The 23305-nt window shown below is 45.0% G+C and overlaps 1 protein-coding gene across 3 annotated transcripts in view; it reads right to left on the minus strand.

Moving 5' to 3' along the window:
- Positions 1-23305, minus strand: part of prkn (parkin RBR E3 ubiquitin protein ligase) — a 1119547-nt gene that overhangs the window by 647583 nt on the left and 448659 nt on the right. For all 3 annotated transcript variants that reach the window (XM_078230130.1, XM_078230129.1, XM_078230132.1), the window contains exon 4: positions 22617-22735. In XM_078230130.1, coding sequence (XP_078086256.1) covers positions 22617-22735 — 119 coding nt within the window. The remainder of the gene's footprint in view (positions 1-22616; positions 22736-23305) is intronic.

Here is a 23305-nt window from a genome sequence, read left to right on the forward strand (position 1 = left end):
CTTGCTGCATGGTTTTCTATCCATTAAAATCTGGGCAGTTCTATTCCTTTGAATGATGCCTGACTGTGTCTGAACCAGATACAATCTCGGTTGCAAGTGGCTTCTTTATTATAGTATCTTCTTGCTGCTGGTCTCTAATCCATGCCATCTCTTCCCCCTTAAGTGGGGAAAGGTTATGAACCTTTGATTAAAAGTATAGGCTTGACTTGCTTGGCAAGTTTCTTCTTTTTTTCGAGCCTGACCATGTTCTTCTACCATGATATTTGGTATCAACATGTGGGGAAGGAAAGGAAGTAGTTTCTTTTGCCTGAGACCAATCAGAAGCTTGCACGAGGTAAACCAATCTGCAATGGTGTAGAAGAATAATCGAGCAGAGTGAACTCAAACTTGTCATTCCTCCTTGGTAGGCCTTTTGTAATCTTTATGTTAGTCTGTCACTGAAATCTTGTTGCTATTCACCCTGGTGGGATCTTATGGCCCTGCTGACAGCGCACCCCTGCCACAGGTTACCCATGGCGAGGGGTACATTCAATGGGAAACTCCATTGACAATGGCGGGGCCATAAGATCCCACTGCCAGCCAGTGGCATGCCACTTCCCACCACCATGAAACATGCCATGAAGAGGGTGAAATATCCCTTCCTGAAAGTATTTTGGCAAACTCATGATGTAGACTAGTTCATAAAACTCTGTGAAGGATTGGAAACACTCATTATCGAACTATGGCCTGTTGTTAGAGATGACAACATCTGGAGTGCATTGTGTGTGAAGAACATCCTCTTCAAAGAGATAATAATGGCTTCAGAGATGAGGTGGAGATGCCGGCGTTGGACTGGGGTAAACACAGTAAGAAGTCTCACAACACCAGGTTAAAGTCCAACAGGTTTATTTGGTAGCAAATACCATAAGCTTTCGGAGCAATGCTCCTTCGTCAGATGGAGTGGTCTCTGTTCTCAAACAGGGCACAGACACACAAATCAAATTACAGAATACTGATTAGAATGCAAATCTCTACAGCCAGCCAGGTCTTAAATGCACAGACAATGTGGGTGGAGGGAGCATTCAACACAGGTTAAAGAGATGTGTATTGTCTCCAGACAGTACAGCTTGTGAAATTGTGCAAGTCCAGGAGTCAAGCTGCGGGGGTTACTGATAATGTGACATAAATCCAACATCCCGGTTTAGACCGTCCTCATGTGTGCGAAACTTGGCTATCAGTTTCTGCTCAGTGACTCTGCGCTGTCGTGTGTCGTGAAGGCCGCCTTGGAGAACGCTTACCTGAAGATCCAAGGCTGAATGCCCGTGACTGCTGAAGTGCTCCCCCACAGGAAGAGAACAGTCTTGTCTGGTGATTGTCGAGCGGTGTTCATTCATCCGTTGTCGTAGCGTCTGCATGGTTTCCCCAATGTACCATGCCTCGGGACATCCTTTCTTGCAGCGTATCAGGTAGACAACGTTGGCCGAGTTGCAAGAGTAGGTACCATGTACCTGGTAGATGGTGTTCTCACGTGAGATGATGGCATCCGTGTTGATGATCCGGCACGTCTTGCAGAGGTTGCTGTGGCACGGTTGTGTGGTGTCGTGGTCACTGTTCTCCTGAAGGCTGGGTAGTTTGCTGCGGACAATGGTCTGTTTGAGGTTGCGTGGTTGTTTGAAGGCAAGAAGTGGGGGTGTGGGGATGGCCTTGGCGAGATGTTCATCTTCATCAATGACATGTTGAAGGCTCCGGAGGAGATGCCGTAGCTTCTCCGCTCCGGGGAAGTACTGGACGACGAAGGGTACTCTGTCCACCGTGTCCCGTGTTTGTCTTCTGAGGAGGTTGGTGCGGTTTTTCGCTGTGGCACGTCGGAACTGTTGATCGATGAGTCGAGCGCCATATCCTGTTCTTATGAGGGCATCTTTCAGCGTCTGGAGGTGTCTGTTGCGATCCTCCTCATCCGAGCAGATCCTGTGTATTCGGAGGGCTTGTCCATAGGGGATGGCTTCTTTTACGTGTTTAGGGTGGAAGCTAGAGAAGTGGAGCATCATGAGGTTATCCGTGGGCTTGCGGTACAGTGAGGTGCTGAGGTGACCGTCCTTAATGGAGATGTGTGTGTCCAAGAATGCAACCGATTCCGGAGAGTAGTCCATGGTGAGTCTGATGGTGGGATGGAACTTGTTGATGTCATCATATAGTTGTTTCAGTGATTGCTCACCATGACTCCAAAGGAAGAAAATGTCATCGATGTATCTAGTGTATAGCATCGGTTGAAGGTCCTGTGCAGTGAAGAAGTCTTGTTCGAACATTGATGACATTTTCTTCCTTTGGAGTCATGGTGAGCAATCACTGAAACAACTATATGATGACATCAACAAGTTCCATCCCACCATCAGACTCACCATGGACTACTCTCCGGAATCGGTTGCATTCTTGGACACACGCATCTCCATGAAGGACGGTCACCTCAGCACCTCACTGTACCGCAAGCCCACGGATAACCTCATGATGCTCCACTTCTCCAGCTTCCACCCTAAACACGTAAAAGAAGCCATCCCCTACGGACAAGCCCTCCGAATACACAGGATCTGCTCGGATGAGGAGGATCGCAACAGACACCTCCAGACGCTGAAAGATGCCCTCATAAGAACAGGATATGGCGCTCGACTCATCGATCAACAGTTCCGACGTGCCACAGCGAAAAACCGCACCGACCTCCTCAGAAGACAAAGACGGGACACGGTGGACAGAGTACCCTTCGTCGTCCAGTACTTCCCCGGAGCGGAGAAGCTACAGCATCTCCTCCGGAGCCTTCAACATGTCATTGATGAAGACGAACATCTCGCCAAGGCCATCCCCACACCCCCACTTCTTGCCTTCAAACAACCACGCAACCTCAAACAGACCATTGTCCGCAGCAAACTACCCAGCCTTCAGGAGAACAGTGACCACGACACCACACAACCGTGCCACAGCAACCTCTGCAAGACGTGCCGGATCATCAACACGGATGCCATCATCTCACGTGAGAACACCATCTACCAGGTACATGGTACCTACTCTTGCAACTCGGCCAACGTTGTCTACCTGATACGCTGCAAGAAAGGATGTCCCGAGGCATGGTACATTGGGGAAACCATGCAGACGCTACGACAACGGATGAATGAACACCGCTCGACAATCACCAGACAAGACTGTTCTCTTCCTGTGGGGGAGCACTTCAGCAGTCACGGGCATTCAGCCTTGGATCTTCAGGTAAGCGTTCTCCAAGGCGGCCTTCACGACACACGACAGCGCAGAGTCACTGAGCAGAAACTGATAGCCAAGTTTCGCACACATGAGGACGGTCTAAACCGGGATGTTGGATTTATGTCACATTATCAGTAACCCCCGCAGCTTGACTCCTGGACTTGCACAATTTCACAAGCTGTACTGTCTGGAGACAATACACATCTCTTTAACCTGTGTTGAATGCTCCCTCCACCCACATTGTCTGTGCATTTAAGACCTGGCTGGCTGTAGAGATTTGCATTCTAATCAGTATTCTGTAATTTGATTTGTGTGTCTGTGCCCTGTTTGAGAACAGAGACCACTCCATCTGACGAAGGAGCATTGCTCCGAAAGCTTATGGTATTTGCTACCAAATAAACCTGTTGGACTTTAACCTGGTGTTGTGAGACTTCTTACTGTGTTCAGAGATGAGGCCATGTAACTTTTACACTTCTGTCCAGCGAAAATAATAGTCCTCTACTATGAGAAAAACTTTCCCTCTGAATTCAAACAAGTCCATGCCAAGATGTTTGCAAGGCTTGGATGGGAAGGGGGAGAGAGAAAGTGACTCTTTCTGTTCCTGTCTGAAAGGCACAGTGATGCATTTGGAAACTATGGAGGGATTTTACCATTTTTATTGTAAGTGCTGGGCGGACTTGAAACTGGGAGAGTTTCAGATCTGACTTTTAGGCCATTTTCAGCCCCCCCCCCCCCCCCCCCCCCCCCCCCGCCACCCCCCAAATGCACTCTGCCTGCAAAATTTTGAGCATGTCAGATTCACGCTGCAGAAACCAGTGGGCAGGACTTAACGCGTCCAAAAGACTGCAGAGGGAAGTAGTGAGCATGTGCAGGCCTCTGATGCTGCACATACGCATTAGCAGTAGCAGGAGTCTGACAAACAAGATCATCCTGCCTCCACCACCTTCCCAGGCAGTGAATTCCAGACCGTCACCACCCTCTGGGTAAAAAAGGTTTTCCTCAAATCCCCCCTAAACTACCTACCCCTCACTTTTAATTTGTGTCCCCTCATAACTGACCTTTCAACTAAGGGGAACAGCTGCTCCCTGTCCACCCTGTCCATGCCCCTCATAATCTTGAATACCTCAATCAGGTCGTCCCTCAGTCTTCTCTGCTCCAGAGAAAACAACCCAAGTTTATCCAACAACTCTTTATAACTTAAATGTTCCATTCCAGGCAACATCCTGGTGAATCTCCTCGCACCCCTTCCAGTGTGTTCATGTCCCTCCTATAATGTGGTGACCAGAACTGCTGTGGCCTCATCAAAGTTCTATATACCTCCATCATGACCTCTCTGCTTTTGTAATCTATACCTTGATTGATAAAGGCGAGTGTGCCATATGCCTTTTTCACCACCCTATTAACTTGCCTTTCCACCTTCAGAGACCTATGGACAAACACGCCAAGATCCCTTTGTTTTTCAGAATTTTCTAGTGTCAGACCTTTTATAGTATACTTCTTTGTCAAATTACTCCTTCTAAAGTGTATCACTTTTCATTTTTTAGTTAGCCATAGAAAAAAAAGAGGAGCTAAAAAGGACTTTTAAAGCTGTATTTGAAATATCAGTAGCAGAGGAATGATGCACAGAAGTGCAGTGTGAGTTGGCAAGAGGTCAACAAGAAAATCAAGAGTTCAAAGAACAGTTGATTGTTCTTCAAGATCAAATGCAACATGAATGCATAACCATTCAGCAACATGAAGTAATGAACACTGTCTTAAACAGCAGAATGGAACACTGCAGAATAAACCTGAGGAAACTCTACTGAATTACAGGAAAATTCAAGATGAAGCAAGTGAGCTTCACAAAGAAAAGGTGAAGCAATTGAAAGACCTTCTGATGCAACAAGAATTGCTAAGGACAAAGTACATTCCTCTGGAAAATTATGAAGAGAAGCAAAATAAATATAAGGTCACTCTGAACATACAGAAGAACCAGTTGGCAGAGAAGACTCTGCAATGTTCCATATTCCAGGAGGATACGGAAAACTAGAAGAGGTAGACTGAAGAGCTGAAGAAGCTGAATTAAATGAGGCGGCATTAAAAGGAAAAGCCAAAGAAGAGCCTTCCAAACTGCGAGCAGATAATGTAGCCTTGAGTAGCACAACTGCATGGAGACTCCATGCAGTTGTGTTCCATAACTTTCCACAACTGCATGGAGACTCCATGCATGACAGTATCTGGGATCTGTGACTAGTTAAAGACAAACAATAAATGGTTCATGTTTAAATAAATAATTCTCAAGATCTCATCATTGAGACATGTAAATAATCCACAATACATGTATCAATTAAATTTTGCCCTCCCTGTTCCAATATTTCCACGGAAACTGAAGCATGAGGTAAATGCTCTGATGACATCCTCATTTCTTCACTCACTGCTCTGTATTGCTGGGTTTCTCTTCAGGCTTTTCCTGCCATTTTCTACTGTTCATCCGTGAATGTAGTCATTGCTGTTCCCATGTGTTATTGTGGATTTGTCATGATATTCCTAGGTTTCTTATTCTGGAAGAGATCCTACTGGAGCAATGTTCTTTCATTCAAAATACTTTTATTTGCATTGCTACCTATTTACAATATAAGGTGCTTGGCACTCATTTTCTCTCAGCGAGCGATATCTCAATGCCATAGCTCCTCATGCTATTATTGGGGTTAACCCTTTACTCTACAGTTGGAGCCTTCAAAACTTAGATTGCCATGCCTTTTTAATCAAGGAAGGGCATCATGGGATCTGAATTAAAGAGGGGTAAAGGAAGGTGTGACACAGATCAACAATGATTTACTAGAATCATAGAATAGGCTTAAGGTGGCATTCCTATTCCGAAGTTTTAACATAGAAACATAAAAAATAGGAGCAGGAGTAGACCATTTGGCCCTTTGAGATTGCTATGCCATTCATTATGATCATGGCAGATCATCTAACTCAATAGCTTGTTCTCGCCTCCGCCCCCTCCCTCCCCCCCACCCCCATACCCTTTGATCCCTTTTGCACCAAAAGCTATGTTGAACTCCTTGAAAACATACTACATTTTGTCTTCAACTATTTTCTGCAGTAGCAAATTCCACAGACTCACCACTCTCCAGGTGAAGAAATTTCTCCTTGTCCCAGACCTAACCACTCTATCCCATATCCTCAAAGTGACCCCCCAGTTCTGGACTCCCCCACCATCAGGAACATTCTTCCTGCATCTACCCTGTTAGAATTTTATAGGTTTCTATAAGATACCCCCTCAATCTTTTGAACTCCAGTGAATATAACCCTTACCGACTCAATCTGTCACCATACGTCAGTCCCGCCATATCAGGAATCATCTTTCTGAAATATGCTCACCAACCCCATGAGTTAGGAAAAAAATTGAAATGTGGCTCCTCATGCAAAAAGGTTGTACATCCCTGTTGTAGGTGTTTCACACTTCTGCCACTGTGCATGTCGCATTGTAGGGAGTGAATGGTTAAGGTGGTGGATGGGGTGCCAATTGAGTGGCTGCTTTTTACCGGAGTGTTGTTAGAGCTGCACGCATCCAGGCAAGTGGAGAGCATACCATCACACTCCTGACTTGTGCCTTGTAGATGGTGGACATTCTTTGAGGAGTTCTATGCACCATAGAATTCCCAGCCTCTGACCTGCTCTTGTAGAAACTGTATGTATATGGCTGGTCCATTAAGTTTCTGGCCAATGATAATCCCCAGTATGTTGTTGTGGGCAATTCAGAGATGGCAATGCCATTGAATGTCAAGAGGATTCTCTCTCATTGGAGGTGGTCATTTTCTCGTACTGAATGTGAATGTTACTTGCCACTTGTCAACTTAATCCTGGATATTGTCCACGTCTTGCTGCATTTGGACACGGACTGCCTCAGTATCTGAGAAGTTATCAAAGGTACTAAATATTGTGCAATCATCAGTGAACATCTTCAATTCTGACCTTATGATCAAGGGAAGGTCATTGATAAAGCAGTAAAAGATGTTTGGGCTGATGACCTACAGTAAAGGTGTGACTATAGAGCAGGTTTCCCTGTTTTCATTTGCTAACAGCAATGTGTGGAATAAAATATACCTAATCAAATATTCGGTTGATCATAGACTATTAGGCTGGCTATTACTTGACATGTTGATTAGGCTCTGGATTCTGCAGTTAAATGTTCTGTCACACATTGGCTTTGATCTATACTTTGGAACAGTTTGTCAAATTAACTTGGCCCAGGGCTTTGAAGTTTGTACTGTCAGAAGTAGTAGAACAAAATGTTGAACCCACAAACCACTCATCTGCAGATCACAAGCAAAATTTGTTGAGATTGGGATCAGTATGAAAAAAATATATACAGTTGAAACTATACCAGTAACGTTTGAACCAGCAGGTACAACATTACACAGGTTTCATATGTTTGGTTAAGAGTACTGAACGTGAGGACAAAAATATTACACTATTTCAGAGGACATAAACTTAGACTGTCTCTCATCAATTTTACCAGCTGAATCAAAACTGCATTGCTACATTTTATTGTGGGAGACAGATGCTTAAAATAGCTTGCTGATTCGCTCAATGTTACTAATACTATTTTTGGATTAACATTTGTTTCAGTTCTGAACCTTTAGGGACAAGAGCTCAGTCATTTCTGATTTAACATGGCTCTTGTATTTTTTTAAAGCAGGCACATGTTGTAAAGGTAACCAATTGTTGGTTATTCGTGGACTGCTTATTCTAGCATTCTGGTTCTGACACATCTTTTCTGACATCAGTTAATGACAGCTAGAAAACCATCTTATTTGAAAGATAATATTATCACAAGACCAAAACCGCTGCAAGGCCATTGAGAAAGATATACCACCTATTGTAAATATTGACCCCACAACAGGGGGATACAATGCAAGCTGCTTTCACAGATGGAAGTGAGTGCTAATGTACCTGTCAAGCTGAACACTGCTTACCCACTAAACAGCCATTATTTTTGCAACTGCTCCTGAAGAAGAATTCCTTTAAATTCTGGGCAGAATTCTCCCTAAAAATTTCTAAGCGTTGGCCCCAATGGGAAAACTAGTGAAATTCCTGCTGGGAGGGTCAGTGCAATTCAGTTCACAATTCAACCAAATTTAGACATGTTTTTGGAGCCTGGGGAAATTCACAATAAATTCTTCCACAACTCGGAATATCATTGGACTGGGGGCCTAAAGGTGCTGGCAAGATCTACTCTTCAGAGATCAGGCCCGATCTCAAAGTTAGTATTAAGGTTCACCTCCAACCCCCACCCCATGGACATCGCAACCCCTGCAGGCATAGGGAACACTCCTAACTCTTGACTCTGGAGGAGCATGTTCCCCATATCACTAAATGTCCAGGTCGCCACTCCACCCTTCCAACACCATGCAGGGATGAGGCTGGCTTCAGGGCATTTCCCCTTCTCTCCCCGCCCCCCAAATGAGCAGTACCCCACTATGGGCTTGCCTAAGGCCCCACCCCATTTAGGCACCCCTTCAGGCACCCCTTAAGGCCCCACCCTTTGCCGGTGGACACTGCCAACCTGGCACACCGCCCTGCTGCCAGGGGGCAATGGTAGGTCACTGCCCAGCCATGTCCTTGACCATCCAGGAGTTTCAATGGCTTCTGAGCCCCTTGGCGTGGCTATCATAACTGGTCTCTATTTGTAATTTGCGTTGGGTTCCCACTGTGCCCAAGGGTCAATGAATTGCAGGAGCAAGATCTACTCACGGTGAATCTGGCTCCAAACTGACCCCCGCATGTTCAAGTGATTATTTAAATGTGTTAATCTGGTTCACGCCCTTGCTGGGCATGAACCAGATTACATTGGGTTGTGAGGGCTGAGAAAATTCCAAAGGGGTTCTACCCTGCGTTTAATGCATTATGGCCCCTCATCATAATTCTCTGGCCCTGAACAGCCCCACTGAATCTGTGTATAAATGCACAGGGCTGGAGAATCACAGCCTCTATTTCACCTCCGGCATGTTAAGGTTTTGTGCAGGTAATTCCTGACAGACCAGCAGCTACAGTTGGACAATAATCATATTCCTCATCCCAGATGCATTGTTTCAAATCCTACATGAGATAATACATTTCTTATTAAGCATTTCATTCAAAAATATGGGTGGAATTTTCCCAGATAAAATAGAGGCGTAATAACGGCGAAGATACGAGAACGATGCACGCCAGTCTGTCAGGCACACTCCGCACCACATCGCAATCCTTCCACACTCGGTCATTCTTTTGGGAAAGTGGTGATTTGCGCGCCAGTGCTGAGGCAGGGGAAGGGGTCCTGAGCACACTGGAGAGCCTGGCTGCAGGCACTGTTTCACAAGGGCTCCCCATCACACAGTGCACTGGGACATTCCCTCCCCCACGGACATAGGAACCCCCTCTCATCGACGGTATGTTTCCCCAACCCTTCCTCAGCATGGGTCACTGGCATCGGGGCACTGGGGCCTTCCCGATGGGACCCCTGCCTGACCCGTGACATGGCCCCCATCATTACCCTTGACATGCCCCTCTTCATGCTTCATCCTTGCACAACCCTCCTGCAAGAACCCCTGCATGACCTCCCCCTGAATAGCCCTCCTTCATTTCCCTCACCCCCACTCAGGCCCCATATCGTTGGCTGTGCCCCAGCACAATGGCAGTGCCCAACTGGCACAGCCTGGCTATGCCCCTGACCACCTAGTGGCTTCAATGCCTCCAAGCCCCCTCCAACTAGTTGTGACCAGTTAGTGATTCTTGCCTGTGTGACATCCCGCCAGAGAGGTGGGAACATCCGGGAGGGGGGGGAATGATCACATGTTGAACTCACTAATGAGAATGAAATCGAGCCCTTTCGAGGCACACTCCAGTTTGCGTCAGCAGAACGTAGCCAGCACAATTGCAAACCTTTTGGCGATAGGTGCAGAACCAATTTTTAGGCCCGCATGCTATTTTCTTCGATCGGCGCCAGGTGCGGTGAGGTCGGAAAATCACCCCTAGAGTTTTGTCATTCACTGAAGTTTCCAAAACATCTTTTACAGAGGGAACAGGTGATAAGTGTTAAAGAAAATAAATACAAGTACTTACAATTGTAGTACAGCACATATCCAAAAATGAGTAACTTAAACTTTGTCATTAGTCTGTGTAATGCCAACTTGTTCATTTTAGTAGAGCATCTGAAAATCTGACACTGACACTGCACATATTCAGGAAATTTTCCCTCTGGAGTTGAGGCACAAATAAACATGCAACTACATTTTACCTGCTCCCGTTGGGGGTTAGTTGAGCTCAGTTCATTGGACAGCTGGTTAGTGATGCAGTATGATACTAACAACACGGGTTCAATTCCCATACCGACTGAGGTTATTCTTGAAGGCCCCCCCTTCTCAACTTGCCCCTTGCCTGAGGTGTGGTGGTCCTCAGGTTAAATCACAATCACCACCAGTCAGCTCTCTCCCTCAAAGGAGAAAGCAGCCAATAGTCATCTGGGACTATGGCGACTATATCTGTATCTTTTACCTGCACCCACCAGGGGGAGCATCGAAAATCACCTTCCTGACCACTTGAGCTCACCACTATAATATCGGGGGATGGACGGGTGTCAAAATCGGCAGCCCAACCACCATACTTAAACAAATAATAATGGTCAAGCTGTCTGCACCCCTGTAATGTTCTGCCCATAGCTGTCTTAATTGTCCCTTGACCAGATGAATAAATGTAACTCTGTGACACTCCTTGGCAAATTATATAAATGGGAAGCAGCTTTTTTTTTAAAATTGAAATTAGTGTAGATTGTTCATTTCATGGTGCTGAATAAGGAATTTAAAGTTATTCAAGCCAGCAAGTCCCCACTGAAGTAAACAGATGGAAACTGAATCATAACTTTTTTGGAACCATATCAGCAGGTGCACTAAACTGCTGTGAAACATCTGTTTTTAACAGGGTAAACTGGCTTGGGAATGATTTTGACACGCTTTCAAATCACAGTACCACTTCTGGTTAAGCTTTGAATGAATGGTATAATTTACAGAATGTTGTTTAAAGAATATAATATATACAAAGGACATCTTATAGAAATTGCTTTTGTTTAGTTTATCTAGTGCGTCCCGCCTCCCTTCAGCTCAGTGAGAGTGACAGATGCCACCTGGGGCCTTTCCTGTCAGTAGGTAGCCTGATGGAATAAATTCAAATGGGAGTTAAGAGGGGAGAATTGACATTCGTTGTCTTCCTTCTGAACAGATTTAAAACAGTGAACAGGAGGGAGAAATCTACTTGGCTTGAAATTAATTTTGAAATCTAAATTAATTTAAAATAATCCTAGATTAGAATTTCTCTATTAAATCACTGAAACCACATTGAGAATCCATCACTCGGAAACAAATTAAAGTAGAAAACCAGAAGGAATTAACCCTCTGACCAACCACACTGCAAATACATACAAACAAGGTAGTTGCACTCAAAAGGTACAAAAATATAAGGTCCTGCACCATGTATTTTATAACATTGTGTCATTTCTGTCTCAGCCTTTCACACTGTATTGACTTTGACAGATTGGTTTTCAAGATTTTAGATAAAGATAGTTTGTCACCATGCCTCAACCTGACACTTCCCCTCCATAACAGTCACTCCTGGAGCTGCCACTGTGTGCTTATTTTGACAAAATAATTTTTCTATTTTCTTTTAGAAAATCATGCACCTGACATCTCACCTTTTTGCACTGTGAGGCAAGCACACTAGATGTAGATTGGGTAACCGGATGCATTGTAATCCTCAGGCCCCAGTGAAGTGACCCTTTCCTTCAATTAATGTTTAGTCTTGAAATGTTAAAAAAGATTCCTTGAAGCAGGGAGGAAGCAGTCCGTGCAGGGATCCCCTGTGGTCGTTCCCCTTAGCAACAAGTATTCCACTTTGGATACGGTTGAGGGGGATGACATACCAATGGTGAGCCGCAGTGAGAGGATCTCCAGCACTGTGTCCGTCTCTGTGGCTCGGGAGGGTAAGGGGCAGAGCGGGAGGGCAATAGTTATTGGGGACTCGTTAGTTAGAGGGATAGATAGGAGGTTCTGTGGCAGCAAAAGAGATTCACGGATGGTATGTTGCCTCCCGGATGCCAAGGTCCGTGACATCTCAGACCGTGTTTTCCGGATTCTGAAGGGGGAGGGGAAACAGTCACAAGTCGTGGTACACATTGGTACCAATGACATAGGTAAGCGAAGGGACGGGGATTTAAATCAGGAATTTCGGGAGCTGGGCTGGAAGCTGAGAGCCAAGACAAAACATGTGGTCATCTCTGGTACGTTGCCGGTGCCACGTGATAGTGAGTTGAGGAACAGGGAGAGAGTGCAGTTAAACATGTGGTTGCAGGGATGGTGTAGGAGGGAGGGTTTCAGATACGTGGATAATTGGAACACATTCTGGGGAAGGTGGGACCTGTACAAACAGGACGGGGTGCGCCTGAACCAGAGGGGCACCAATATCCTAGGAGGGAAATTTGTTACGGCTCTTCAGGGGGGTTTAAACTAATTTGTCAGGGGAGTGGGAAAAGGAGTTGTAGTCCAGAAGTCAGAGAGGGTGGTGAGGTATTGGGGAAGGTATCAGGGTCAAGGGTGGGTACCGGTAGACAGGAAGGAGGGTTGAAGTGTGTCTACTTCAATGCAAGGAGCATCTGGAACAAGGTAGATGAACTTGGGGCATGGATTGGTACTTGGGACTACGATGTTGTGGCCATTACGGAGACGTGGGTAGAACAAGGACAGGAATGGTCGTTGGACGTTCCGGGGTATAGATGTTTCACTAAGTGTAGGGAAGCTGGTAAAAGAGGTGGAGGAGTGGCATTGTTAATCAAGGATAGTTTAACGGCTACGGAAAGGCACTTCGAGGGGGATCTGCACACTGAGGTAATATGGGCTGAGGTTAGAAATAGGAAAGGAGCGGTCACGTTGTTAGGAGTTTACTATAGGCCCCCAAATAGTAATAGAGATGTGGAGGAAGAAACTGCTAAGCAGATTATGGACATGTGTGGGGGTCACAGGGTAGTTGTCATGGGGGACTTTAACTTTCCAAATATTGATTGGAGCCTTTGTAGGTCAAATAGTTCGGATGGGGCAGTTTTTGTGCAGTGTGTGCAGGAGGGTTTCCTGACACAATATGTGGATAGGCCGACAAGAGGTGAGGCCACATTGGATTTGGTACTGGGAAATGAACCGGGCCAAGTGTTAGATTTGGTTGTGGGAGGGCACTTTGGAGACAGTGACCACAATTCGGTGTCTTTTGTTATTGCAATGGAGAGGGATAGGGCCATACGGCAGGGCAAGGTTTACAATTGGGGGAGAGGTAATTATGATGCGATTAGGCAAGAATTAGGGGACATAAGTTGGGAACAGAAACTGTCAGAGAAAGGAACTAATGAAAAGTGGAACTTTTTCAAGGAACAAATACTGGATGTCCTTGATAGGTATGTCCCTGTCAGGCAGGGAGGAAATGGCCGAGTGAGGGAACCATGGTTCACGAAAGAGGTGGAATGTCTTGTGAAAAGGAAGAGGGAAGCTTATGTAGGGATGAGGAAACAAGGTTCAGATGGCTCGATTGAGGTTACAAGTTAGCAAGGAATGAGCTGAAAAAGGGCCTCGGAGGGGACACGAGAAGTCCTTGGCGGGTTGGATCAAGGAAAACCCCAAGGCTTTTTACTCTTATGTGAGGAATAAAAGAATGACCAGGGTGAGGTTAGGGCCGGTCAAGGACAGTAGTGGGAACTTGTGTATGGAGTCAGTAGAGATAGGTGAGGTGATGAATGAATACTTTTCTTCAGCGTTCACCAAGGAGAGGGGCAATTTTTTTGAGGAAGAGAAGGTGTTACAAGCTAATAGGCTGGAGGAAATAGATGTTCGGAGGGAGGATGTCCTGGCAGTTTTGAATAAACTGAAGGTCGATAAGTCCTCTGGGCCTGATGAAATGTATCCTAGGATTCCTTGGGAGGCAAGGGATGAGATTGCAGAGCCTTTGGCTTTGATCTTTGGGTCCTCGCTGTCCACGGGGATGGTGCCAGAAGACTGGGGAATGGCGAATGTTGTTCCTCTGTTTAAGAAAGGGAATAGAAATGACCCTGGTAATTATAGACTGGTTGGTCTTACTTCGGTGGTTGGTAAATTGATGGAAAAGGTCCTTAGGGATGGGATTTACGACCATTTAGAAAGATGCGGATTAATCCGGGATAGTCAGCACGGATTTGTGAAGGGCAAGTCGTGCCTCACAAATTTGGTAGAATTTTTTGAGGAGGTAACTAAGTGTGTTGATGAAGGTAGGGCAGTTGATGTCATATACATGGATTTTAGTAAGGCGTTTGATAAGGTCCCCCATGGTTGGCTTATGATGAAAGTGAGGAGGTGTGGGATAGAGGGAAAGTTGGCCGATTGGATAGGTAACATTTGGAATATTGTGTGCAGTTCTGGTCACCTCACTATAAGAAGGATGTGGAAGCGCTGGAAAGAGTGCAGAGGAGATTTACCAGGATGCTGCCTGGTTTGGAGGGTAGGTCTTATGAGGAAAGGTTGAGGGAGCTAGGGCTGTTCTCTCTGGAGCGGAGGAGGCTGAGGGGAGACTTAATAGAGGTTTATAAAATGATGAAGGGGATAGATAGAGTGAACGTTCAAAGACTATTTCCTCGGGTGGATGGAGCTATTACAAGGGGGCATAACTATAGGATTCGTGGTGGGAGATACAGGAAGGATATCAGAGGTAGGTTCTTTACGCAGAGAGTGGTTGGGGTGTGGAATGGACTGCCTGCAGTGATAGTGGAGTCAGACACTTTAGGAACATTTAAGCGGTTATTGGACAGGCACATGGAGCACACCAGGATGATAGGGAGTGGGATAGCTTGATCTTGGTTTCAGATAAAGCTCGGCACAACATCGTGGGCCGATGGGCCTGTTCTGTGCTGTACTGTTCTATGTTCTATAACACTGCAACAATTCTCAAGAAACTCCATACCATCCAGGACAAAATGGCTTGATTGGCAACCCATCCAGCACCTTAAATATTTGTTTACTCCACAACCAGTGAACCACCTATACTGCAGCAACTCACCAAGTCATCTTTGATGGCACCTCTCAAACTTGTGATCTCTATCACCAAGAAGACAGGGGCAATAATTGCAATTAAGTTCCTCTCCAAGTGAAAAATCCAGACTTAAACATATATCATCATTCCATCATTATCACTGTGTCAAAATAATGGAACCCTCCACCAAACAGTACTGTAGGATCACCTTCACTACATCGCAGCAGTAGATCCCAACCCAAACATTTTGATATAATTTACATTCGACAGCATTCATCTGCACTGCAGCCACTAATTTTGGCAAATTGGTATTTTTGCATTTTATTTCCACTTAGCTCTTGATTTTAAGTCGACAGTGAATACTTAAAGTTATTTTATATTAAATGTTACTTGGTAGCCATTGATCTTAAACCAGCTATGATTATGTTTTGTTTAATTAATCACTAATAATCAGTAAAGACGTGTTTTCTTTCACACTGGCCATGTACAACTGGTATTTAGACTATAGCCAGGATTTTCCAGCCTCTTGCAATGGGGTTTCCTGCGATGGATGAGGAAAGACAGCCGGCAGGATCTTCTGGTCCTGCCAAGGTCCATGGGCTTTTGCATAGCTCGCTCACTCCGCTGCCAGGGAACCCATCATGCGGGGTTGACTTTGGTGGGACCTAAAGATCCCAGCAGCGGGAAGGACTGGAAAATTCCACTCTACATCTTCGTTTTCCATTTTCCAAACTAGAATACTGAAACAAGATGTCTTTAGTTAATCAGAAGTCCTTTAAATTACTGCATTCAGTGACCCTTGGCCTACAGACCCTTTGGGCTTCAGAAAATGGAGTTTGATTGATGGGCATAACACTTGTAGGATGGCAAATGAAAAGACACCATCAAAAGATGCAACAACTTGCATATTGCAAAGTCTGCATGGTCTTGCAGTGACTGTGAGAATTGATAAGAACCGAGACTTGTTTTGAGAAGGGACTGTAACAGAGTTAGAAAGGCTGGAATTAAGCCAGAAATTTGGCTTAAAGGGGCACTGTTTGAGGACTCGCTGCTGCAGTAGTGGAATAGTCACCACTGAAGAAAGGAGGAAGGGCCAGGAATCGAGTGACTGACTAGTGCCCACCCATAAGGTTACTTAGCAATTTGGTAACGTATGCATCAAGAGGTGATAACATATTTACCAATTCAGAGAGTTGTCATGGAAGACTAAGTTTGGGTTATTATTTGTGTTTTAGAAAAATTTGCCTTTCTTCTTTACTTCTGATATAAAGTGCTTTCCCCTTTCAAAAAAGTTATCTTTCTTTTTACTTATCTTCCTCTTTTTCAATATTATGAATTATAACTGTCATATTATAATTATTATCATTATACAATGTTCAATAAAATTGTTGTTTTAACAAATTACTTGTCATAGTTATTCATTCCTGTTACCTCCAAAGTATGACATTGATTGCACTCAAAAACAATCATTTAGCTAACATTTGATATCAATTGCTCTGAAAAGCAATCATTTAGCTATTGTTTGACATCATTTGTGTTCAAAAGCAATCACTTGGTTATCAACTGATATCAATTGCGCTCAAAAGCAATCATTAAGCCATTATTTGACATCAATTGCACCCAAAAGCAATCATTTAACCATCATTTGACATCAATTGAACTCAAGAAAAGTTAGCTATAATTTAACTTTACAAGTAATATAACTGACATCAATATCATCAATTGCCCTAAACTGTTGCACTCAAACATTTGTGATTAGCAGCATCACTTAAGCATTCAGACACCAAAAACTATTATATAGTTTAAATTCCATATTTCCGAATTTCCATTGCTTTTACGTCCTAAAACTGAGCTAACTTTAGAAAAAGCAGACAATGGGCCCGATTTTACCATTGCGTCACACAATGTTATCACCCCTTGATGCATACGTTACCAAATTGCTAAGTAACCTTATGGGTGGGCACTAGTCAGTCACTCGATTCCTGGCCCTTCCGTTTTCGGGTGTGAAAACGTGATAAAGTCAGGTGTGAGGCCATTAACGTGATCCACGCCCGTGTCCGCGCAGATGGCCACTTTACTGAGGCCCGGAAATGGCCATGATCCAATTCGCACCTGAAACGGGCGCAACGGTGATTTAAATGCATTTAAATTGAATTAATGAACTGCCCGCCAAACTTTATCAGCATTTACCCCTTTACCATTACGTTCCTGCATCCAGATTCGGTGCAAAACAGACATGCTTTGGCAAAGGGGGGGGGGGGAGATGGGAAGCCCGATCATTTTCTGGTGGGGGGGGGGGGGGGGGGCGTCGAGGAGCGGGTCAGATGTATCTCTGGTGGGTGGGAGGGAGGGAGGACAGATCACTCTCTGGTTGGGGGGAGGGCAGAGGGAGGCCAGATTGTCATTTGGTGGGGGAGGGGGGGGGGCATGGGAGGCGGGCCCAATCATTCTCTGGTGGGGAAGAGGGAAGCCAGATCATGGTATGGTTGCGGGGCGGGGCGGGGGGGGGGGGGGGGGGGGGGGGGGGTGGGGGGTGGGGGGGGGGGGGGGGCGGAGGGGGAGGCAGGTCAGATCATTCTCTGGTGTGGGGGGTGCGGGAGAAGGGAGGCCCGATCATTTTCTGGTGGGGGTGGGAGGCGGGTCAGATGTATCTCTGGTGGATGGGAGTGAGGGAGGCCAGATCATTGTCTGGTGGGGAGGGGGAGGCCCCTGAACTTTTTTGGGGGGGGGTAGGGAGGCCTGATCATTCTCTGTGGGGGGGTGGGGGAGTTAATTCTATCCGATCACATTTCTAATTCTGATCATTCCTGTTATAAATGTAACTTAGATTATATTTCACTTGCCATGAATGTTGTTTTTTCCCCCCTACACCAGCAAGTTCAGAAGAAGTAGAAATTATCTTATTACCATTTCCCAAATTATCTTCCAAATTTGGAAATGCAGCTCTTAGAATTTACTGCAAGTTGGCTGTTGCTAAACACAATTGCAAAGGTTGTTGAATCAAGGAACGGTTATTTGTATATGTTTCATTACACAACTTCAATAAAGGCCTGGATATTTACCTCAGTGGATTTTGCAAGTACAGGCAGCAGAGAAAAGGGATTCCACAGCTATAATAGTGCAATGCACTTAATTAGTGAAACTGTCAAAATACTGAGCCACGAGTATGTGAAATATACTGTGGGGGGGGGGAAGGGAGGCCAGATGGATCACTGGTGGGGGGGGGGTTGGGGAGAGGGAAGCCAGATGGCTCTCTGGTGGGGGGGGAGAGGAAGGGAGGTCAGATGGATCTCTAGTAGAGGGGGGAGAGGGAGGCCAGATGGATCTCGGGGGGGGGGGGGGGAGCAGGGGTGTCCGCTGCCACTCTGCGGGCAATCGGTGGGAGGGAAAGGGGGCAGAGGGTCACAATCGGTCTGGGTAACGGGGGCGGGTGGGTGGATAAGGGGGAAAGTTATGTTGTAGGTGTGGAGATCATGTCTGTGGGGACCATCACTCGCTGGTCACTTTATCCGCTTTTTGCGGCCCAGGAGCGATGTGACAGCGGCACGATTTAAAAAAAATTTTTCTAACTGCGCATGTGCAGTTCAGAGCTCCGATCGTTTCAGGTGTGATGAGCCCCACCCACAGCGCGATTCAGATCCGCAATTATTTTTCCAGGCTAAGTGGTAATGGGGGTGCCTGAAAGCAGATTTCCAAGTCAGATCTGAATTGCGCCCAGATTCAGCACTTAGAATGAAAATGATAAAATCGGGCCCAATGTTTTAATAAGCTAGTTTTATGCTTTTTTTGTAACCTATGACTTATGCATTACAACTCTACCCCCATGCCCCCCACCCCAATTGTAGTGGTTTTCTCCCACACCATCCTCCAGAGCAGTTTTTTCCCCATAACCCCCTGAGAAATTATCTTCTGCCCCCATGGAGCATTCCCTTTAAACTTGCATGATTTTTTATTTTGCATCTCTCCATTCTTTCTACCAAAATAAATCAATTCAAAGCTCTCAGCGTTAAATTTTGTTTCCACGTGGCTCCCAATTTCACCAGTATGTCTCTATCCTCCTGAAGTCTGTTTATGTGGTGCTCTATCGAATGGCTTTTGAAAGTCTATAGACATAACATTAATTGCACTACCTTCATTCACGCTCTCTTACTTCAGCAAAGAACTCAATCAAGTTAGTTAAACATAATTTGCCTTTAACAAATCCATGCTGGCTTTCATTTATGAACCCATATTTTTTAGCTGCCAATTAATTTTGTCCCAGATAATTGGGCTAGTTTTTAAGTTCCCAAAGTGCTAGGAACAGGGGAAAGCCAATCTGGCAAACACAGAAAGATCAGAATGAAGTGCAGCGTGCTTGTTAGTGGTTTTTTAATAACCCAGCCACTGCGTTACCATCTCATTTCAGGTTTTCCAACCAATTAGCATGAGCAAATATACTGACAAGCTGCATAAATCGAGCTCAACTCCAATGTTTAAAGGGACATACCAAAGGTGTAATTTGATGGATTTTGGAGTTGACAGCACATCAGAAGGAATTTGCGGAATGGAATCCAGGCGTTCAGTTAAAGGCCCGCTGGAAGACACTGCTCTCTACTGATAAGAAGAAGGAGCCTGCTTGTGAAATCAAGAAGGCGTGGTTGGACATTGCCAATGGGGTCAAAACAGGGCTGTGATGTTACTCTCCTGGATTCAATATTGAAAGTAATGACCTAAGCAGGAAAGGTGAATATAAAGAACAAAGAACAAAGAACAGTACAGCACAGGAAACAGGCCCTTCGGCCCTCCAAGCCTGTGCCGCTCCTTGGTCCAACTAGACAAATCGTTTGTATCCCTCCATTCCCAGGCTGCTCATGTGACTATCCAGGTAAGTCTTAAACGATGTCAGCGTGCCTGCCTCCACCACCCTACTTGGCAGCGCATTCCAGGCCCCCACCACCCTCTGTGTAAAAAACGTCCCTCTGATGTCTGAATATAGTGGCAAATTCCCCTGTATTCTGATATGTGTATCACCCAAATCCTTTCACCTTGCCTTCTCAAGCCTATTTGTGCATCCCACTCCTTAGCTTACCTTGCAAGTACACCCAACCATTTCTGTCTATACATTTTCTCACACTGTCATTTGTCCATTCACAATGGACATCACCCACAATGCATTACTTCTCCCTCTCAGCCACCCTCAACAAATAATTTACATTCATCCTTTCAACACATGCCATTACTCTCACTCATAGGTCTTTTTTTACCCTCCTTGAAAAAGAAAGCACAGAGTAGGAATACAAGGTAGAGAACTGGAGGTAGCCCGCTATCCATCTCTCACTTGACACTTGAGAGAAAGGAGGCACTGGACATCAGTGAAATATCAGCATGCTGGTAACAGGACCTAGGCAGGTAGGAGCCTCCCAGGTACCTGGTGACTCACATCACTAATGAGCAAGAGCATTTGGTGCAGCCATGGAGAGTTCACATTGGGGACTGGAGGTTGCTCCAAAACACTGTTCAGCTGGATGCAGATGCTGATCCTTGGGGACTGTTGCTGAACAGGATAACTTCTAGCAACACCAAAAAATGTGTGATGTGCTGGCAGCCTTTCCAGCCACACAATGCATGCTTGGAGAGGGACTGGAGGAGTCTCGTGATGGTGCAGGCCTGCACGATTATGTCTTCAAACATGGCAAGAAGTATCATCTGCATAAAGCATCAATCGCAAATGAGTGCATGCACAAATGTGTTTTGAATGATCATTATCTATATGATCATTTTCACTTACTGCTGACATCAGGTCCACACGGGTCAGTGTTGTATACTGTGTTGTGATCTGATATTTAATTCTGTCACCAGGTACTTGGGATGATCCTACCTGCCTAGTTCATGTTACCAGGCATGCTGATATTTCACTGATGTCCAGTGCCTCCTCTCCTGCAAGTGTCATGACCCTTCATAGCCCCCTCCTCTTGCCAAGGTACGGCACTTCCATGCCCATTCACCCACGAGGCACTCTACAGAATCAATGAACCCTATGGTGACAATATAATGTGTAAAATAAAAGCTTTAAAAATGCCGCTCATTGATAACCTCCCACTTACCGAAAACCCCCTTTTGACTACAGGCCAATGAAAGTGCCAATTATCCAGACCATTTAAAATATCAATAGCAGAAACTGCAAGCACATGAAACATCTTTTCCGCGTGGAAATAAATTGATCAGAGAGCCAGAGCTGTCAATCAAACAATGATTTCCCTGGAGTTCAGCTGTTTCCATTGCCTGAAGTCTAGGCTATCAGCCAAGCCTCATTATGCTTTCTTGTCCGTGACAGCTGCCTTTCACATGTGAACAGCGGTGGAATTGTGAAATGTCTTAAAATAAGACATTTGCACCTCTTTGGATAGTGAGTATTTACTGGGGTTAATTATGTGCTGCTCATCACATCAGCTACACTTCCATGGAATTAAATCTCCGGACTCTTGTTCGAAATCAAGGTACCAAGAGCCCCCATCTATACTACCATTAGATTGAAAACAGGAATTTTCACTCACAGCCAGGACCTATTCTGTTTGGTGAGTCCACCTGCAAAGGCAGATCTCCAAGCATTCAACTGAAGAAACCATCACGACCGCTAAACTAAACTTCAAGGTTCAGCCATTTCATTTCAGAAAGAAGGAATTCAAGTCTGCAATATCTCACAGAGACTAATTTGAAATCTCATCTTCAAGTATCTTTTCATCTTTAGCTGCTTTTAATCTTTTCATCTGCATTTTAGTTAATAACTTCATAGTTAGCAACTTTAAGCAGTAAGTTTTGTAACAAACTAACCATTATCTTGCATATGACTGAGGCTTGACTGCTGGGTTAATATTAAATTGAACCACTCAAGAGGCTATATACACAAATACAAATTTGTAGCTCAAGGATCACTTTAAGGGAATGCCTTTTACATGGTTGTGTTAACGCATTATGTACTCCCAATTTTCTCCATTTATTCACAATATTTCTTTAAAGTTCAAGAATTCAAGTATAGTGTGACAGCACAATACCTTTTTAAAAATGCAGTAGACATAAAGGATGGGATCCTCCACTCCCTCCCACCCTCCCCCTCCCCACCCTGCAGTGTGTTTTGCAGTGGCAGAAGCCCCTGCCATTGGTTGGCGGTGGGATCTTCCAGTCCCACTGCTGTCAATGGGTTTCCTGTTGTTTGCACCCACCTGTGGTGGGGGAATGCCGTTCGGTGGGATTGGAAAATCCTGTCGGTGGGAATGGCCAGAAAATCCTGCTCAACATTTTTAAAATGCTAGACATGCACTCTTATGCTAATAAAATGTTACACCAAATTAGCTTACCCTGGTTAAAGTCAGTGTTCCTTGCTGACATGTGCTGCATCGTACTCTTAGTTTCCCAGGTTGCACTGCTTTGCACATTGCCTTGCAATAGACATAAAATCTGCTGTATGGTTTTGAACCTGAAAAATAAAAATCCAGTATTGAAAAGATATCTTTGAAGGGTTCAACAAACTGATCGAAATGTTCTCATCTCTCCAAAGAGAGTCACATAAAATGCAAACAAATTATTTCAAATAGCGCTGTGCATTTTGGTACAAGATGATACCAAACGGGCTCATATCTGTTCCTTTGAGCTCTGACTCAATCACAGCATTTTCACAACTGGACAGATGGTCGTGTGCTCAAATACCACCGCAGACCTGAACACAACATTCTTGGTTGAAACCTCAATGCATGTGTGCTCCAGGTGCTGTCAATGTTAAATTGAGGTCCTGCCTGTCCTCTCAGGTAGATGGTATTATTTCAAAGAAAACTATTCTCTTGAGTATTCCTATCAATATTGTCTGGACATCATCACATTACAATTTCTGTCACATTGAAGTTTAATAGGCATAACGTTAGCTACCATATTTCCTACATTGCCACAGTCATTACAATTCAAAAGTAGGTCATTGCCTCCTGGGGGGTCATGAAAGGTGCTTTGAAGCACAAGTCTTCTTTCTTACTAGTAGTGAAGGATAATAAACAGA

Source organism: Mustelus asterias, chromosome 15 (assembly GCF_964213995.1).
Source record: "Mustelus asterias chromosome 15, sMusAst1.hap1.1, whole genome shotgun sequence".
In the NCBI taxonomy this organism is placed as follows: Eukaryota; Metazoa; Chordata; class Chondrichthyes; order Carcharhiniformes; family Triakidae; genus Mustelus; species Mustelus asterias.